Source organism: Mycteria americana, chromosome 1 (assembly GCF_035582795.1).
Source record: "Mycteria americana isolate JAX WOST 10 ecotype Jacksonville Zoo and Gardens chromosome 1, USCA_MyAme_1.0, whole genome shotgun sequence".
Lineage (NCBI taxonomy): Eukaryota > Metazoa > Chordata > Aves > Ciconiiformes > Ciconiidae > Mycteria > Mycteria americana.
Genome location: NC_134365.1, coordinates 32,247,408 through 32,267,458, shown reverse-complemented (window position 1 = coordinate 32,267,458; position 20,051 = coordinate 32,247,408). Strand labels below are relative to the sequence as shown.

Genomic DNA, 20,051 nt, shown 5'->3' with positions numbered 1-20,051 from the left:
ATTAAAGAATAATTGTGGCCTCACTGGACAATGTGTATTACATACCTCATTACTCATTTGAAAGAGCATTGGGATGCTTTTTTTTTTTTTCCAACAACAGTTTTATAATTGTCCATCCTACATGCTTATTCTGTCCATTCTACTGCTGCCCCAAATGCAGGAGTTGCATGTTTCAGAGGAGCCTGCAGCTAGAAAGGTTTAACTTATCTTTATTGATTCAATTCATATACTTTTTAACAAAACAGATTTTTTTTTTTTTAAAGCTTACTTGCAAGTCATGTTTTATAGGCAATATTCTACCACCTAGCTTTGGTAGCGGCTGATGTAACATTTTAAAGAGTATTTGCTATTCACACAATTTGCATTAGATGGTTAAAATACCATGACTGAAACAAAAGTTAATTTGTCCAAAAGGACAGCCAAAGAGGCTAAAAAGATACTTTAGAACAATCATTGAAAGCCTTTACTGTATCATAGTCACTTCAAGTGTTGTAAAGCAGTTTTCCACAATCTTCAGCTTTTCTTCAGAAAGCAGGTTTTCTTGCTTCAGTTGTCCAATAAGAGCTTCCAAGGACCTGAGTCTCTTCAAAGTTTTTATCTCCTGCATTTCAAGTAGAGTTATCTTAGAGTGGAGCTTTGAAATTTTTTGCCAAAGGTGATCTCTGTCTATGTCTTGTTTGCAGTATGAATGCTCTGTTTGTAACACTTCACTTCCACCATATGCATTCATATACACAGATTTAACTGTTTCTGTCTCCTCTGTGTCAAGAAACTCTTGCTTAATAGGCAGGAAAGAACTATTTACTATTTCAGGCTTTTCTGGACTCTCGGCTGGCACAATAACAGCAATGACAGATTCTTCACTCCCACTGAACTGTTCAATAGTTTGTGTGACTGTACTCAGTAAAACTGCATTTTCACTTGCCGGCTGTACTTCAACAGAGCAGCCTACAACATGAGAATTAGGATTTTCAATTGCATAGTCAGTAATTGAACCTAAAGCATTTTTCAGTTTCAGAGATGAATTCAAGTAGTCAGGGGCTGTAAATTGCAAGACTGTAGCTGTACAACCTACTGGATCCTCTACAGAGGTATGAACACTGGTAGCTTCCATGCTCTGGACTGCTGCTGACACTAAAACAGGATTAGGTTGATGTATATGCTGCTTAGATGAATTATCAAGAACGACACTGTCTGCCTGAAAGTCTTCTCCATTTTGAAGTTGCAGTTTTTGAATTTGTAAAGGTTTACTCAATGCAGTTGAGCAAACTACTTCTACTTTTTCATCTACATTTTCTGCAATTACAGGATTTTTCTTTGGTGTACAAGGTTCAAGTGATACAGATGCTTTCTCTGACACTACATTTGTATTTGCTTCTTCTGGGTCTTCTCTCTCTATCTCTTGTGGGCTGTTCTGAGAAGAACCTTTTTCCTGGAGGGAAAAAAAACAAAAACAACCACCTTGTAACTAGGAAATCACTTGAGCATTAAAAAATTGGGCAAATCTCATTCTATAGCATGGTACTGCATAAGGAGTAATTTAGATGAGCACTGTTTAAAAATTACACCAAAGACCTGAAAATTCATGTAAGCATCTTCCATAACTTTGCTTCAGGTCCTAAATGTTAAAATACTATTTTAAAGCTCTAAAGGCATTTTTTTTTTCTTTTTCAAACTCTAAGGAACTTTACTGATTTACACTAGTCATCATAACTTTAAAAACACTGGAAGAGAAGTGGCTACACAAATCTGTCTGACAAAGACTTGCTAGTATCTCCTATTACCACCTGAAACATTGCATTAAATATATGCATATTAAATATACACAATACAAGATTTTTGCATTAAAGATGCAACGCAGTTGTTTTAGAAAGATACAGCAAATTTTTAGTCATGCAGTCTACCCCAGAGAATTTAAGAACAACAAAAAAAGATTGTGAACACAGGCTTGCAGAATAGTGCAACATATTCATGCACAATCACATAGGCTGATTTTTAAATGAGCAAGTCAATTCTGACAACTAAACTTCGCAATTCATAAAAATGGAGAACTTTTCTTTGGATGGATAGAAATCTTAGCAGAAGGATACAATTTTAACAGGACTTAAAACAGAAGTTGTTACTGAAAGAGGGAGTTTCAAGCTTATCCTTTTTTAGCCACCTTCTTTTCCCCTCCTCCACATAAACTATATCACCACATGATTAGATTTAAGATCAGTATCCAAACAAGCTTTTTGGTATGGCAGTCAGTGAAACAAAAATACGCTAACAGTGAGTGTCTTATTTTTTTCTAGTAGGCTTGATTATGAAGAGACCAAGCTGCCGAACTTGTACTCATGTTAGGCCTGTGGACTAAAAAACAAAACCAAAAATGCCCAGAACAAACATACAGAACAAGAAGCAACTTTAACTTTGCTAACTAAATATAGGCCAGGCTGAAAAAAACAGATTATGAAAAAACAGATTATGATGGAAAAGATAATTTCAAAGTGTATGTTCATAAAAGTATGTATGTAGTCTGAAGTATCCTAAATACATTAAACTTTGTAATTCAATTTTATATGAAACTTCAGACTTAAAAGGACTGAAAAATGTATCCAAAAGCAGAATTCATTTGGTTACCTTTATCTTTTCAAAGGTGATACTTAACATCACATCAATCTTAGGGATTTTGAGAGAATGAAGTATTTCCCTTTCTCTGTTCTACCAGCAGCTGAAAAAGACCTTCTCAGACTAAATATTTTAACTAGAAAAATCTCTTATGAAATAAATTAGGGACATGTCCCCCAAATCCTTGCCTATTAGAACTGCCATTAAGGCTGAAGGAAAGGCACCAAAACACCTCTCAGGATAGAGCTGCTTGAAGAAAGACCTTTACTTCCATTGAAAAGCTTCCTTGTCCATTGGTCCCTGCCCTCACACTCTTACTACAGTCTTCAAAATAAAAATCCTCGCAAATTAATGTAGAATGGTTACTGATATTGAAATGCAGGCAACTAGCACTGCTCTTGAGACACAAACATTCTTTATTTAGAAGAACAAATAATATGAAATGTTTCCTGAAGAATCATTACGCATTTCTGGGAAGATATCCATCACTTGCTCCGTAATACATAAAGCAAGGTGGTCGTGAACAATACGCAAATATTGCAACTCTTCGCCCTCAGTTTTCCAAACCAAGGTTTTATAGATAAGTGTTGAAAGGCAGCTTGGGACCTTAGCTTCTTGTTCCTCTACATTAACTCAGGAACACACTAACAAGGGATTCTCTTTGGGAATAAGGAGAGCGCTTTCCCATGTCTTTGTGAATATTCGGTCTATGTAGAAAATTTGGGTTTGGGGCAACTACAGAACCAGTGGACAAGTCAATGGATATTGTTGATTTGCTGAGGTGGTCACTGACAGGATATGTCTTGATGTTTAGAAAAGTGCAGTCAGAAGCGTGAGATTAAATCAAATAATGCCAGAGAGAGAAGTGAGACCCCAGGAAAGCAACTTCACAGTATCATGGATATGAAGAACGGGCATCTCTTTTCTTTTGATAGCAGGGAAGTGATGGATACATTGAAAGGAAGCATAGAATATTCTTTTTCCAAACTGGATAAATCTATCTGGGATTTCCCAGATATATATTGCTGATGCAAAAAATAATTTAGAAAAGCCATTGGTATGTTTGTTACCTTCATAACTCTACTGTCCATCTTTGTAGGTATACTATGACTGGTCTATGGTCACATGCAAAACAAGAGAGAATGAAGAGGTGGGGAAAAGCTGACTTTTCTTTAGGGGGAAATCACATAGTTTATCTGTAATTGCACAGAAGCACAGGACAGCAAGTCCAGTTCCAAAGCTAGGGCTTCCTGTTACAGTAACAGCACAGGGAAGTGAGGGATATATTGAAGTGGGGCGGGGGGGTTGGAAAGAAAGATATTTATTGCTAAGTTACTACTGCCATAAATTGAAAGATTTTCTATTTTTATATATGAGAGATTTATCAAGATTGCTTTTCACTCTACAGAGTCAAATGCAGTCTGGACAACACTTGCAGCTATCCAAGAAGACAGAGAACTTCATGACTAAAAAGAAATTGTTTTGTAAAATTAATTAGCCACACATTTCAGTTTCAGCAATTTAGCCTTAATTCCAGTCCTTCCACTTCTCCCACCTCCAACATGATGATCCAGAGGAAGACAGTTATGTGCCAGAAGAGAATTAGCATACCTTTGATCAAGATTAGGTGCCTGTGTAGCACAGTATTTTTATGTAACCAATAGTACAACTCTGTGAAAGACAAAATGGGATGGTCTTTGTGGGATATCTTTAGCAGCCTACACTCCCGAGTTCTTAGGTGTTAGAAAAGTTAGGGACAGGGAAGAGAAATGTGTAATTTGAAACTAATACATTCAAAAGCCAGTATCTATGTACAGTTAATGAAAGGACATTAAAATATTAATTAAGAGTAATTGCACAGGAAAAAATATTTAGAATCGTAATATTCTCATAGGAAATTTATTTTCCCATTGAAAATTTCCTATAGGAAATTCTTCTGTAATTTCCAGTTAAAAAAGATATTGAACCTCCAGTCAAAGCATGGGAAGTTGTTCTTCCTTTACACTATGGAATCACATGCTCATTTTGTGTCAGTCCTGTTGACAAAATATTTTGATGGACAAGAATTCTATTTTTAAAATAAAATATGAATATATTACAGATAATTAGAACATCTGTATTACATAAATAGTTGGTTAGCTTTACAATAAAAAAGACAGGAATACATTACCTCATCACCTGGGGAAGAGAAGATTGTTGGTATAGCAGTATGTTTCAAGTATCGTATACCCCATCGCACATCAAGGGAATCAGGAGTAAAATGATCACTGCACAGAAGCTGGTGCTTACTTGGAGTCCATGCATCTCGTTTCATATTCCGCAGCCATTTCTCAAGTCTCTCTTTATCATGAAGTGGAAATCTTTTTTAAAGCAGTTGAAAAAAACAAAAACACAAAAACCTTATTTTTTTCTTTCTTCTTTTCAAATAAAGAATATCTCATTGTTCCTTACAAGTTAGTCTTTCCTTACAAAAAGATTAAAATAATCCTTTTTAAAAAATTTTAAATATGAAATACTAATCAGGATGTCACTTACATGGTAATCCAATAATTATCCGAATTATTTCTAGTTGAGTATTTGCTCCAGAGTTCAGCAGCAGAATTTCTGTTGATTTCTGCTGGCCAAGGGCTTCAGAACCCATGGCCAATATATTTTAAAAGGCTTGATCCTGCAACACTTGCTCAGAAAGTAGTTCTGCTGAAGTCAGACAAAATACTCTGACTTAATTTTAAAAAAGTTAGGTCTAGTCCTCATTTTAGAAATTGTATTTGTGGAGCTTTTTTGTCTTACTAGACCCAATGAGTAACAAAACCTTTTGTTACTATTTTTTGTTTAACAGACTACCTCTTAATATATGTCATACTTCAGATTATCTGCTAACTTGGAAATGTGAATATTTCCAGTGCAGGATTTAAATTCTGTTCAAAAAGTAAATATACACAAATGCAAAGCTTTTCTATATTTTGTGTTTCAGCAATTAAGCTTTCTTACAGCGTTGAGAGCCCACACAATATTATGTAATCCATAACTAACTTTTCAACCATGTAACCTACTTGAAAAAGAAAATGAAGAGTATACACGTTCATAGAAAAAAAAAAATCAATTTTGAAAATATATGCAAACGGTCAGACAAAATACATAGGAAAGAGAACTAAATTAAAAGAAAGTGGGTGAAGATATGTAATTTACTCAATGAATCGCGATACACAACTTAAAGGCTCATTATAATGCATGTACAGTCAAGCAGTTACGGTAATGGCAACATGAACATTCAGACCACTCTTGGCTCTCATCTCTTACCAGACAGATATCAGGGTATTTGAAATGTGCTCACAGATTTCTCTGGTGCATACCAAGTTTCTTTCGACTCTAGCATATAACCACACACAATACATAAAACATAACTTGAATTCTGAGCTTGAATAATACCTACTTGAATTCTGAATAAATGACTACTGTTAAAGCAATATTCCTTAGAATCATGAGCAATAATAATAATTAAAAAAATCCCTGCTTTTGGGTATATGAAACTGCAAGAGATAGATTCAGGTGGTCATTAAACCTGACCTGATCATAACTGTAGAATGTAAAAACTATTAGCTGTTGGCAGTATGATGGACAACAGAAACATCCAGATGTGAACAAGTGCCAACAGAGACTTTACAAGAGCCATTTTGGTTTAGTCCCTAAATAGAAATGGAGCATTCCTAACCCCATTTCTCTTCCCTTAGCTCTTTTTTCCTTTTAATTAACAATCAGTTCTTTTGGTATTGTTTATCACCATCTGTTAATGAAACTTCAATGCATAAAAAGTTTGGTTCTGCAGTGAGGTATTCCCACACAACAGAAGCTGGGGAGAGAACCTGGAGTACCCAGTGTCACCTGAATGCTACGAAAGACACCAGTCAGTTGGGCTACTTCTTGGCAAACCCTAGATCCTACCCTCAAACTCCTGAAGGTGCAGGTTTCCCCCAAAAGCCATACATGGCAATGACTCGCTTATGCAGGCCCATGGTGTTCCAAAACTGCAAACTTAGCTGATTTTGAGAGGAAGATATCTGAGATTCACAGGATAAATGTGCATGTCTTCACCCCTTCCCCAATCTTTTGAATTTGTTGCCATTTAAGTTTTGAAGTTACCAAGGAAACAGAGCAAGCTTTTGATGCATCTGGCTCTGAGTGTCTGCAGGAATGCAAGGAATAATGCTAGCAAGAACACAATAACCTCTCAAGGACAGGTTAGAGGTTCAGCCTTTTCAAATCCTGCCTACTTAGATTGTGTACACCAATAGCAGCATTACATATATTATACAGCATGCCCCATGAGTAATAGAGCTTAGCCTGGGATGTTACTACATGGGTCCAAAGAAGGCTTTCAAGTAAGAGGATGGCTTCTTTCAACTGAAGGTCATGTCATCAATCGCATCCTCTCCAAGAAGGGCTTGAGAACATTTGCTTCCACTGCCGTTACCCTTAGAACACAGCACTCCCTGCCTTCCCCCCAGTCAGCCTGCTTCAGATGGGAAACTAAATAATCTGTAGCAAAAGACAATGTCTGGCAGAGAAATTTATTATTTTAGCTTAAGGGCAACTTTGCCAAAACCTGCTCCTGCTCTCAATACCCCCCTACTCATCATCAGAATCTGCTCTCCAGTGTAAACAAGACACAAAAAAAAAGGAAAATGGAAGAGGAAGTGAATAGAATTTATTCAGGAGCTGCCACCGCTGCACAAGTCAGAGATGTGAAGAAATAAAACAAAAAAGGGCAGTTATGCCAGCTGAGATTAGGTCACAGTTAAAAAGTTCAGAAGGGGCTCAGACCCAAAACAACAGAGCAGCAGAGGACCTCTTTGGGGTGGTAAGAGGCAATGGATTAAAACCTGCAGTTCACATCAGTAGTAGTTGCTAATGTAGGGCAAAAGATCTCTATAAATCAAATCTCAGCGCCCCTTCTAAAGGACGACAATACTCATAACACAGCACAATTCAATGGCAAGATAAAACAGCTGTGTTTTTGCAATCATCTTTACACTGATGCCATACATTTGAATATAAATATGTATCAGCATGCAAACTTGTTTTGATCATCCATGTGGCACTCACATTCTCTAAAGCAATATAAATAATTTATTTCCCCTCATTTTCATGATTGTTTTATGATGAATCACATATTAAGAGACATGCTGGGAAAAAAAGCTTTCCTTCAATCTAAACTAAAATCCCTTTCAAAGCAGTCTTCTGTGGGTCTTCCTACTTAGCCTTCCTAATAACAATGACTACTCAGCAACTGAAACAAACTGCCTACTTAGTTTGAGGTATAAATTTTACCAAAACTGATTTTGAGGCTAGCTGTGACATTTATTCTTCAAGTTTTTCTCAAATGATACAAAATTCCTTCTGTTGACAAATGCCTATCATACTTTTATTCAACAAAAATACATTAATATTTAGTTACTTGCACTGTGCTCCTCTCAGGGTTGAGAAACACTGTTTTGAACTCACTGCAACAGTACAGACGTTACTGTGGGCCTGGGATGGTGACTAATCAATCAGGTGGCCAGATAGTACTATGCAGCCACCATGAACTGTTTTTTGGCAAGCGAGCTAGTTAGCTTCCAGCTAGCTCAGCTGCCTCCAAACAAATCAGCAATGCCTCTGTTCGCAGCGCAGGCAATATTGAATTTTAAAGAATCAATACATGCTTCCTTTCCTACCCTGTTAGGCCCTTCGCTTAGCTTGCCAGCTGTCAGATACAGGATACTCAGCTCCTTCACGATTAAGCCAATGCCTCCACTAATGCCTGCCCTGCTGAAACACCCCTTCCACAAAGGCAGCCACGCTTAAAAAAAACGGGGTAACCGGTGCCACTTAGCTCTAACAGCTAAACAGCCTCATGGTTACAAGCGCAAATTTTGTTTTTTAGTCGAATCTCTTTGGTTTTCACTTCATGAATCCTCTGTACCTACTGAAGAGCCCTTCGGCGTTGCTGTACCTCTCCCCCCCAAGCAAGTACCGGCGTCTTCGCGGGGGGGTGATTAAATACTCAGCCTCTCGAGCCTTTTTCCCTACACCTTCCCCCCCCAGAGACGAGAGCGTTATTTCCCTCCAGCCACTGGGGACCAGGCAGGGTTCAAAGGCGACTGCTAGCCCCTAAAGTTAGCTTCTCGGCCATTTATCCCCCCGGCTCCTGAGGGGCCGCTGCGGGCCTCGCCTCACTCGGGGCTGGCCCCGGGCATGGCGAACGCCAGAGGGGCCAGCCCTCACCCAGACCCTATCCCTCTCCCCGGCCACTCACGGGTAGAAGCTCAGCTTGCGCTGGTCCCTGGCGCTCTGGCCCCCTCGGTTCTTGCAGCAGGACGCGGCGCAGTACCGCGGCATGGCGGAGCGGACCGGCCCCGCCGCGGGGCGGAACCATCCGCGCGGCGGCAGCGGGGCCCGGGGGGCGGGAGTCACGGAGACAACGGCCGCCGCCGCCTCCCCCCACCGCCCCTCGCATCAGGGGAAGAAGCCCCGCCCAGAGGCGGCAGCTGCAGCGGTGGCCGTCCGCGTGCGCCGCGTCACGTGGGTCCGAGCGGCCAATGGCGCAGCGCTTCGTGTAGGAACCGCCGTCGGGGCGCGGGGGGAAGGTCTGCGCGAGCGCTGGCGGCGGTTGGGCGGGAGCGGCGCGCGGGGCGCTGGGGGGCAGCGGGCTCTGTGCTGGCGGCGGCGAGCGAGCGCTGAGGTAAGGGGCGCGGCGGGGACCCGGCCTTTCCCCGACGGGGAGAGGGGCGGTGGTGAAGGGCCTGGGCCGCTGTGGAAGGGCTTGGGGAAGGCAGAGGGGTGTTTAGGTAGCGGGAGGGAAGGCGGACGCGGAGGGGCCGGAGAGGTTAGGGTGCGCTGGGGCCGCTGGGGGAGGGGGACGGGGACGCTGGGGGATGTGGGAAAGTGGGAACACTGGGACTCGCTCTGGTGGATTTATTTGCCCTTTGGGCTCCTCTGGGCTCTCGCTTCTCGCTAGGCCCATCTGCTGTGGTCTTTACCAAGCCTGTCCGTCGTGGAGGTGGGACGGCGTCGCTTAGTGTCGCTGATATCATCTGCCGAGCTCTGGCTCGGCCTTGCTTTGTGGTACGGCTCTAGCGAGGTTCATTAGAGGTCTGGTTAAGGGAGGATGATGCCAGGGGAGGCTCTGTCTCATTTCCCTGTTCTCCAGAGCAAGGTTCAGGAGCCTTCCCCTGGATTTGCTTTCTGGTCAGCATAGGAGAGGCCAAGAAAAGTACAAGCCTCAGAGTTTGACAGACTTTCTTGTAGCTGGTTGTGGACTATGAGACTTGCTTACTCATCGGGTTAGTCGTGATACGAGAACCAATGGAAAACTGTGGTAACTTTCTTACTAGTAATAAATAGCTTGCAAAAATAATTATATGACATCAGGATTCCACTGGATAGTGCATCACAATTCGTGTAATCAGAGCAGTAGTGATGCTGTGGATTTTCTGAGTATGTGAGACTTCGTGAATATAAGCATTTATCGAAGATCTTTGCTAATTACTTTCAAAGAGGGATGGCATAGGGCATTTGCATTGCAAGATAGAAGCAGCTCCTTATTTTCTGTATGACATATTTTGTTCCAAGTACATCGTCCTTAAATACCACTTCATCGTGCAGCTATTGATAAATGTTGATAAACTGATAGAGAACCAATTGAGTGTTATCACCTCAATAATACTTTTGATAAACATTAGACAGTATACTTCTTATACCAAGCTTAATAGTAGTTGAGATCTGTAACTACTTATCTGACAGAGTTAGATAGTTAATCTGTGTTAATAAAATCTCTAACTTTATTGCTAGATGTACCCAAATAAAATGTAGTTCTTCATAATTGTTAGGAGGGACTATTTTGTGGTGTGAGCTTAATGTCAAGAAGTATACAGAACTTAATGAATTCTGGAATGAGTTTTAAGCAACTACTGTGCATAGTGTAGAAAGTGAAACTTATCCGTCCCTTTTTGATTGAGAAACAGAAGGAGAAGAGACATAAGCAGAATAAGTGTTTAAAAGAAACTTTATTTTGAAAGGGATTGTAAAAATAGTTAGGGGTGGCAGGGCAGAGGTCAGGCATTTAACATCTTAGTTAACAGTGGCAACACTAAGATGCTGACAGCATATAAAATAGGTATTTTCTAAAAAGTAAATTCAATAATTGATAATTGTGTCTAAATATAAGACACTATGTCTTTGTGATAATCTTATAAGTTTAAAATGCTCCTTATTGGAGTTTCATTTGTATTTGATTTTCATTTACATTTCATTTTATTCTTATATTTGAGTTTCATTGAGTTGTTCAAGGGCAGCATTAAATCTGTCTACATTATTTAAAAAATAGTGAAACTTAAGTACTGATTTTTTTAATATGCTTTAGAAATTCAGATAAAACTAGGGGCAGTATAGCATAGAACTGCATTACAGAAATCCTAATGTAAAACTGTAGAAAAAGGAAAACTTGGGTGTAATTCATTGTCAAGAATAATAGAAGTTGAGATAGGCAAAGCAGAAGACTTTAAAGGAGTGACTTGATGTTCTCGGGCTGCGATGAGCTTGGGAGTTATAAAAGAGGATTTGGCTCTTAATGAAGGCATAAACTGCTCTTTTTAGCTCTTTTCAGTGTTTAATATTAGAAGCAGTGAGGTTAGCCTAAAGAGAATGCAGCAGGTGATTATACAAGCATGATGCAGGTGTGGGGAAATGAAGTAAAATAAAGTCAATCTCACATGTGAGATGAGACGTAAATCTGTATCCATAAAGCACAAACAGGAAGAAGGCTCCAAAAGTGTGGAAGGATGTACATGTGTTTAGTTCTTAGTGCAAAGTGGCAAAGTTTCAGGTTAGTGAAGTCGTGAGAGAAAATACGTGGAAAAGCCTTGGAAAGGCTTGTACTAAAAATTTGTCTGGTATCATGCATAAGGAATACTGAAGAGAACTGTCTGTTTGGTATCTAAGTACACTGATCAAAATACAATTTGTTTCAACTGCTGCTCCTTAACACTTGATATCATGCAGGCTGCTAGCCAAATAAATGCTTAAGAGGGCATGGGTACATTAATCTTATGAGCTTTCTGCTCTTGCCTCACAACATTCATTTTAGCCCCCTGACTTACCTATTAAAAATGGTATTTTTTTCCATTTTTGGTGCTTGGGTGTTAATTTTCTTTAGAGGGTATGGACCTTTTATTAAAGGCTTAATTCTCTTATGTACTTGATATGCATAAGTTTTGAACTCTGCGTGACAAACGTTTGGACCACATACCATCTAAAAGTATTCTAACTTTAATGGTATTTGCACTGCAAGGTTAGTTTATTCAACTTTCAGGAAAGTAATACCATTCATCTCTTTGAGTTGTACTTACAGTACACTCAAATCAGTGTAATCTGGTGAATGGGGACATGTTACTTCTGGCATGTTCAGAGCCTTGTCGTACATCCTGCTGGTTAGGCGACGGCCGGCATTCTGTCTTTGAACGTTCATGTTTCTATACTCTGTGTTTTAAATATAATATGCACAGGCCTTGGAAAATCATCTGAGCTCTTCTTCTGGTAGGAGGAGTTCACCCTGTCCTTCATAAAAATCATGAAAGATCATGTGGCTACGTGGAAGTGATTTTTCTTATGACTTGCTTATGCCACAGCTTTTCCCCTGAGTTCTAGCATCAGTTTGTTTTAATATGTAACTTTTTGACAAATACGTTCCTGAAAAAAATAGTTAAAACTTTTAATTATTGTTGAAGCTGCTTGTCTTGTATAAAGACTTCTTTTTTGAGTTCAGTTCAGACATTGAGAGTTTCATAGGTAAACCTTTATATGCAGTGGTATTTGTCAGATGAATTCTTTGATATCAAAAATATGATAGGTGTTTTTCTTTATAGTACAATCTAATATGAAAATAAGCTAAGCCCAGCCCATTGTAAAGTAAAGGAAAATGTGCCCTACTTGACTGAACTCTGTACTGTAAGTGAGTGTTTTACTCTTTATCATGTTCTTCTCCTTAAGTCAGTTACAGTTTACTCTTTATCATCATCTCCTTAAGTCAGTTAAATGACCTTCTGAAGCTGAGCATGAGTGTCCAACCGTCATTGTCTTCCTGCACCTCACAGTTGATCTCTAGGCCAGTTGTGTTTTCAGGCTCTTGTTGCACAAGCTAATCAGTGAATTGGTCTTCCAGTATTGAGTGGGTTTTTGCAACCTGCACTTAATTTAGAGCTGCTGTGTTCATGGTCCCAGAACTCAAGGATTAGTTTCAAGCGAGTTCAGGATGCCAGCATGAACGGTTTGATAAAGTGAAACATATGGTATATTTACTTCAACAGCTCTGTGGGAGAATGTACAGTTAAGCAGAGGTGTAAAACAAAGATGAACACCAAAGCGTGCTTGTGATGCACATGAAATGTGAATTTGCAGTATCTTTTGTTTACATATTCTGTGATTGTGAAACTAGGGGAATGGAGTTTGTTGACACGAGTGAAACAGAGTGAAACAAAGTGCTTACATGTCTGTCACTGAGTCCTGAAACATATACAAGTCTTCCTCTTTCAGCTTATAGTTGTACCTTTAAGTTGTTGTGGAATCTGAAATAGCGTGTTCTTCAAGTACATTTCTTTTTCTTTCCAGGAACCAGAGAAATGGCAACTACACAATCTGTCTTCACATTTGCTCTCTGCATTTTAATGATAACTGAATTAATACTGGCTACAGAGAGCTATTATGATATCTTAGGAGTTCCAAAAAATGCATCTGACCGCCAGATCAAGAAGGCATTTCACAAGCTGGCTATGAAGTACCACCCAGACAAAAATAAGAGTCCTGGTGCAGAAGCAAAATTTAGAGAAATTGCTGAAGGTAATACATGCTAACCTTAGTCTTAATAATTCGATACATGGCCTATATCTGTGAGCAAATGTGGTAACTTAAGTATACTCTGTTTTTACTGAATAAGAGGTAAAAATATTTTTTTCTTAATTCTACTTCTATGGTGTCAAATGTCCAATATCAATATCGACTTGTTTCTGTGTCCTTGCACACAGGCAGGCCTTTTACACAGTTTATGCTTTCCCACTTATTAGGCTTTTTGGCTTATGCCTTTCGTCACAAAAAAATACTTGGCAGTCAGTCAACTTTAGCCCTAGGAGGTTAATTCTTATCTTTTGATCCATGTAGTAAGATCTAGCTCGGGATTACTAGGGCTTCAGGGGGACCTAACAGCAACCTTCCAGTAACTATGGGGAGTTTATAAAAAAAAAAAAAAAAACAAACCACTGCAAGGTGCTTCAGTGGTTCATGATGGGAGTATAAGAAACAGGTGCAAGAGGTTCATAGTGGTTGTAAGGAAAAACTTTTTCACCTTGAGGATAGGCCAGTGTTGGAACAGGTTGCTTAGAGAGGTTGGTATCATAATCTCCATCCTTGGAGACTTTTCAGGAATGAGTGGATAAAGCCCTGAGTAACCTAGTCTGATCTCATAACTGACCACTACTGACCTAACTACTTTGAGCAGGAGGCTAGACTAGAGGTCTTCTGAGGTCACTTCCAACCTAAATTATCCTGTGATCCTAGGAATGCACCTTTCATAAGTGTTTTGTGATAGAATACAATGGTGGAAGCGAATAATCAAGAATAGAAAAAGGCTTGCTGAAAAATAAGGTGTTCCCACTTCTGCTCCCCGTACACTCTGTTATGACATTTGTGTAGTTTTCCCAACTAAGCTATTAAGAGCTTTCTGGGTTTTACCTTGTCTGCAGGAAAGTTCTTTAATATAGTGAAAGGCAGGGGCAGTCTTGTTAGATACTTACTGCAGTTGTTAGCACCTATTACAGAAGGAATTGGGAACTCTTAAGTAATAGTTGCAAGCCTTTGACAGATAAGAACATTAAGTAATTTAAATGCTTCCATTTTATCAGAATGGCTGTATTATCTGTCATAGTTTCTGCCTTGGAACACCAGTAGCTGTAGTTCTGGACTAAAGAGCGGATGGAAACCTAATTCCATTTCAGGTATACCCAATCACAAAATCTAGGTTTATTGTTGGGACTTTTGAGAAATTGAGAATTTGGACATAGAGGAAATTAATTCCCTTTATTTTATCTCCTTGATGTTTATCTTGTTGCTTAGTTGTTACTGTGGTGTAGCTGAACTTGTTGGCTGGCTGGCAAGTAGTTTTGCAGACGTTGCACTGTGTTTCTGTGATAGGAATGCAGCAGGCAGTTCATTTTGTTAGGCAGAGCTCCTAAGTCATCCTCTCTCCTTCAGTCTTTCTGATTGCCATGTGTCATTGCTACTTTCTTTCAAGTATAAACAGTAATCTTTATTGCTAGTTAAACTAAGGTGTATTATGTGAATTTAAAATTTTAAGGATATAATCTATCCTCATAGTATAGCTATATTTATTATTATAAATAAATAACTATTTTGAAACAGCTTACTTTGTCTTGGAGAGAGTTAAATGTTGAACTTGATTGGGCTTGCATGTCAAATGAAAGTCTTGTTTGAAATTTGTCCTGTTGAGGCAGTGGGAGAAAGCTGTTCTTTGTGTATGTTTTTCTGTTTTCTTCTTTTTTTTAAATGGGAATGTAAATAAACTTTTTAAACTTTTTTTTTAATGGAAATAGCATATGAAACATTATCAGATGAGAATAAACGAAGAGAATATGATCAGTTTGTCCATCATGGAGGACAAGGAAGTAACGGAAGCCCGTTCCACCAGTCATTTAATTTCAACTTTGACGATCTGTTCAAAGACTTTGACCTCTTTAGTCAAAACTCACGGTCAAAAAAGCACTTTGAAAATCACTTCCGAAGTCATCGGGAAGCTCACAATCGGCAAAGACGTTCTTTCCAAGAGTTCTCCTTTGGAGGTGGACTGTTTGATGATGTGTTTGAAAATATGGAAAAAATGTTTTCGTTTAGTGACTTTGAAAATGCACACCGACATGCAGTGCGAACTGATACCAGGTTTCATGGATCTAGCAAGCACTGTAGGACTGTCACTCAGAGACGAGGAAACATGGTTACCACGTATACAGACTGTTCCGGACAATAATGTTTCCTTTCTTTTCATCTCCTCTTCTTTGAACGTCTTCATAATCTTTCTTGGTTTTGTGCTAACATGGAAAAAATTCTCTGAACTGTTTGTTCTAAAAAACACTTAACTGCTATAAAGAAATTTTAGATGAAACTAATCTTCAGAATAGAAACAACATGTATTTGGGAAGTATATGTCTCGGTAACTACTTAGAATGGGAGAATAATAATCTCATGTGACAGAGAAAATTATATGTATTTCAATTTAGTAAACACTTTCCCTAAATTTGAACTTCAACAAAAGATATATATTTTGATTTCAGAAATGTAATATAATTTTTTCATATATGCCAGTTCAGGACTGTTTGAGTTACTGGTGCATGGATTGCAGCAGAGGAGATACTTTAATTTTGAAGTGCTGCTTTTTTTTTTAATCACGTCTTTCCAAGTTTTCACTTGCGGTTTTTACCTGATACAGACTTACTGTGCAAATTAGGTAATTTACACAAAATAGCAGCAGAAATGTCTTACCTGGGTCTTTGTTACTCTGTCCAGCATCGCAAATGTGTTAATAAAAAAACACTTTTTGAAGTTGGAAAATAACAAGAGGGAATATGTTAAGATTGTGCTTCACCTAGGAGAGTGGTGTAGGAATTACTTTTATTTCCAGATAGCCTTTCGTTGGTCTGAAAAGATTTTAGGATTTGAATAACCCTTGACTTATTTAAGGGCTATTCCTGTGTGCACACAAACTTACTTACATGGTCTTTTTTTTTTTTTTCTTCCAAAATAACAACTATCTCTAACAAGGTTTGGAAGAGCATACCAAAAACACTCTTGTTTTATGCTTAATATATTACCATGTGTGCAATGTAGTTTCAGTAGTTCAGTTTACTAAACGTAAATACTCCTCTGTGCTCTTGTGAACTTAACAAGATAAGCTTGCTTACAGATTCCTAGTGTTTCTGGAAGGGTCTAAATAAAAAATAGATAGATTGTGTTTAGATTGACAGATTTATTACCTGTCAGCAGCAATTTTTCAGTGTTGTGATTTGAAAGGTAAATTCTTATCATAAACACAGAGTAAAACTGAAAATTACAATTGTTGTATTCATCTAATGCCTTGTGGTGCTGGAATCTGATGACAAGGACAGTGCTAATGGGTATCAATTTCAGCACCATGGAAATCCATAACCAGTCTAAACTATTTAAAACTAAAAAAAAACCAAACAAAAAAAAAACCCCCAAACAAAACAAACCACCACCACCACCACCCCCCCCACCCCCCCAATAGATCCCCTGAATATTTTAACTGATGTCAATCCAAAAGTTCTGGTTTATTTCTTAACTAGTATTACAGGTTTAGTATATTAAATTGGTTCCCCTTAATAAGAATTGCTATCACCTGCATATTGCTGTGCCTTTAGACCTGTGAGATAAAAATTTACCTTTCGGATTGATTGCATGAGCAAAATGAGCATTTTAAACAGCAGTGTTCTAAATAGGCTTTGAGTTCCTAAAATCGTTCTCAAAAGAGATTTAACCCTTTGCTTCTTGGATGGATATTGAAAGCTGCCTATTTGCTAAGTAACTTTAACCTTCCCCTCAAGGGTATGTATTATTGCTTGTTCAGTTTTCATTCACTAAATATTTGGAATGGATTGTTGCATTACATTAAGTGCTTTTCCTTTTCCATGTTCTTCTTTATTTATTAATAGACTAATACCTCATATATGGTCTTTATAAAAAGCCAGTAATTTGTGCAACGTTATCGGAATGTGCAATATTCTTATAGTAGGAAAAGTGCTGGAGTGAGTTTGTTTGTGTTATTTCCACCCTTTTTCTGTGTAAGTAGAGATTTTTAGTTTCTTCTGTGTAATTAATATATGATTCAGCCAAAAGTTGTAATTCATGTAGATGTCTGCATTTTTTTCTTTAATATACTCAGTCAGTCCTGTGTATGAATCAAATTATCTGCTTCCTTCATATCATATGGGCATCCAAGTGAACAAATTATTAACTTAAAATTCTGAATTACTTTCTCTCACAAAAAATCAAGTTTTTTAGAGGGTATTTCTGTATGCATTTGAGGAGAGTTGTTCACACTGATAAGACTTTGGAAGGTTGTGGCCTTTAGTATTAAATATAAGAGAGTATTAGTGAATGTCCTTTAGGGATGATGACTGCTGGAACTTAGAGGTGAGAGGCGACTCTAGAAGCAAGATGCAAAGGTAAAATGTTAATACCTTTCTTAGTCTAGTGAATATTTTCTTTATTAAAAAAAAGATTTTGGAAACAGCAGAATGAGCAGTTCCTAAGTGTGGGAGAAGGAATATTTAAAGTTCCTACTAGAACCAAACCATTGACTTCTCCAAAGGTAGTTTTCTCCAGTTATGAACTTCAGTCCATTCCCTAATCTTGAATTAGAGGATTAAAAGCTAAAATGAGCACTGTAAGTTGTAGGAAACACAGCCACCCCCAAAATTTAAGTATATTTTAAGATACTGTATGAGTTCACCATCTTTCAGGATAAGCTTTTAGGTGAAAATCAAGGGTCCTTGGCTGCTTCTACGTTAGCTTCCCCTCTTTAAGGATGCTCCAGACTTTTTTTCATACAAAGTGTACTTGTTTTCCTTGACTCTTTGAAGTCCAAGTGTGAAACTGATAATAAAACGATAGGGTTGCTAGTGTTCTAGCTGATAGTACCTTAAAAAGACTCCTGCCTAGTCTATTTTTATCTGCTTCCATATTAGTTCTCTTAATTACTTGTCATAGGAAAACCAACAAATAATTGCTGTTATTCCTATGGCTTCTCAAAGTGACCTTTCTGCTTGTTTTGGTTGTTGATCCAAGGTAAAATCCAAAGGAGAGCTTGTCACTAGTATTGCAGAGCCTAGAGTATTGCGATCTGTATGACTTTCTATGACGGGTATGCTTTGAATAGACTTTAGCTGAAGAAATTCACGCAGGCTTTCCTCAGCCAGCAGTCTTTGGTTCCGTGGCTATCAGAACACAAGCTTGCAAAACATGTTGCACTTTTCGCTTATTCAGAGCTCTTGCACATTCTTTTCCTATTTATAGTGCTTGCTTCATGGCAGGTTCTCCAGCGGAAGTCCTGATATAACCTTATGACACCCCTGACTTCAGAAGTTTAAGTGCCATCTTTGATCTCCATATCTTGTGAAAAGACCCAGCAAAACCCTGGTTTTTTTGTTGTGTGAGGGTGAAAAATACAATTGTTAACCATTTTTTGAAAGGCATTTATGCATATGTAACTCCAAGTGGTTGAGTTTTGAAAAAAAGTACTGGGTTTTTTCATGTTTGTTTGTTCCCATTATACTTTTGAAACACAGTATCTAGTGGAGGTGAAAGTACTGTAAACTTAATTAGGGTGCCATTACATTAAATGTGTGAAAATTGTGTGTGTGAAGTCTTTATTTCTTTTTCCCTTTTTTTTTTTCCCCCTGTTCTTCAAGATGTAGATGGAGGCTGTATTCAAGTGGGTTGTGTGGCACTTGTGTTTTATGGAACGTTTGGACCACTACATTTTCCATGAATGGGATGATGGGATTGGCAGGGAGAAGGGAGTGGGGCTGAAAGAAATTTACTTCATTTTACCTGGTCTGTTTTTCTTAGAGATGTTGAGAATCGTTTGGAGTTTAGGCACTATGCCTGTAAACCGAGCAGACAAAAAAGCCTGTGCAAAAGGGCCTTTTCCTGAGAGGCAGAAAGCCTCTGCCTTGAGAACTATTGGGCCTCTGCCTGTGCTCTGACCACCCTGCTGAGATGTGGGAGAGCAGTACGACCAACGCTAATTGGCCTGGATTGCTACTGAACAGTGCAGATTCTGAAGCAAGGTTAGGATGTTGTGCTGATTCGAAAGTTGACTCCATGACTGTGCTTGCAAGTTCTTGTTTTCTGGGCCTCATCCTTAGAAGGTGGAGGGTATAAAAGTTTTGGGACTCAGTATGTCTCATGGGGCCATTTCTTATTAGAACTATCTTCCCTGGAACCTAAGCAAATCTGCTATCTTAACAGTGCAAAACCAAATTTTGAGGACTAAATGTGTTGGAGACAATGGAAGACCTGTGTTACATTTTAATGCTGAGGGGTGTGGGTTTTTTTAAATTATTTGTAAATTGAAAACTCCCATCAGGAATGTCTGTTTAACTTGAAACAAAAGCCTTGTGTAGAGTTCCTTGACTGTGTCATGTATGGGACTCATTTCAGGATAAAATGCTGTTCAGAGGATCATTTGGTGCTGGTGGCTGATGTGGTTGAGCCTGACAAGTCTGCCCTTGGGTAAGTGATTCCTACAGCCATGCTGCTGACTTCTGTAGTGTGGACACCTGTTTCTTTAGGGACTGGACAGAGACCAGCTTTGTAGAGGC

General features: G+C 38.7%; 2 protein-coding genes across 2 annotated transcripts; one reads left to right on the top strand and one right to left on the bottom strand.

Annotated features, from left to right (window-relative positions):
- Positions 1–440: 440 nt before the first annotated feature.
- On the bottom strand, positions 441–9,099 carry THAP5 (THAP domain containing 5). Its single transcript, XM_075494007.1, has 3 exons — positions 8,906–9,099; positions 4,781–4,970; positions 441–1,432 (listed from the first exon to the last, which is right to left on the bottom strand). Exons 1-3 carry the CDS (start codon positions 8,986–8,988, stop codon positions 464–466), a joined length of 1,242 nt encoding a protein of 413 aa, XP_075350122.1. The 5' UTR covers positions 8,989–9,099; the 3' UTR covers positions 441–463.
- A 75-nt stretch (positions 9,100–9,174) lies between these two features.
- Positions 9,175–16,890, top strand: DNAJB9 (DnaJ heat shock protein family (Hsp40) member B9). The gene is made up of 3 exons (XM_075494021.1): positions 9,175–9,331; positions 13,255–13,482; positions 15,249–16,890. Exons 2-3 carry the CDS (start codon positions 13,266–13,268, stop codon positions 15,677–15,679), a joined length of 648 nt encoding a protein of 215 aa, XP_075350136.1. The 5' UTR covers positions 9,175–9,331; positions 13,255–13,265; the 3' UTR covers positions 15,680–16,890.
- Positions 16,891–20,051: the final 3,161 nt, after the last annotated feature.

Bases quoted from the DNA above. Each gene is read 5' to 3' on its own strand.
- THAP5 (XM_075494007.1), bottom strand. From the start codon at position 8,988: ATGCCGCGGTACTGCGCCGCGTCCTGCTGCAAGAACCGAGGGGGCCAG. The intron at 4,971-8,905 runs GTGAGTGGCCGG...GCTTTAAAAAAG, and splicing joins CGCAAGCTGAGCTTCTACCC to ATTTCCACTTCATGATAAAG. The intron at 1,433-4,780 runs GTAATGTATTCC...TTTTCCCTCCAG, and splicing joins TCTCTTCCCCAGGTGATGAG to GAAAAAGGTTCTTCTCAGAA.
- DNAJB9 (XM_075494021.1), top strand. From the start codon at position 13,266: ATGGCAACTACACAATCTGTCTTCACATTTGCTCTCTGCATTTTAATG. The intron at 13,483-15,248 runs GTAATACATGCT...TAATGGAAATAG, and splicing joins ATTTAGAGAAATTGCTGAAG to CATATGAAACATTATCAGAT.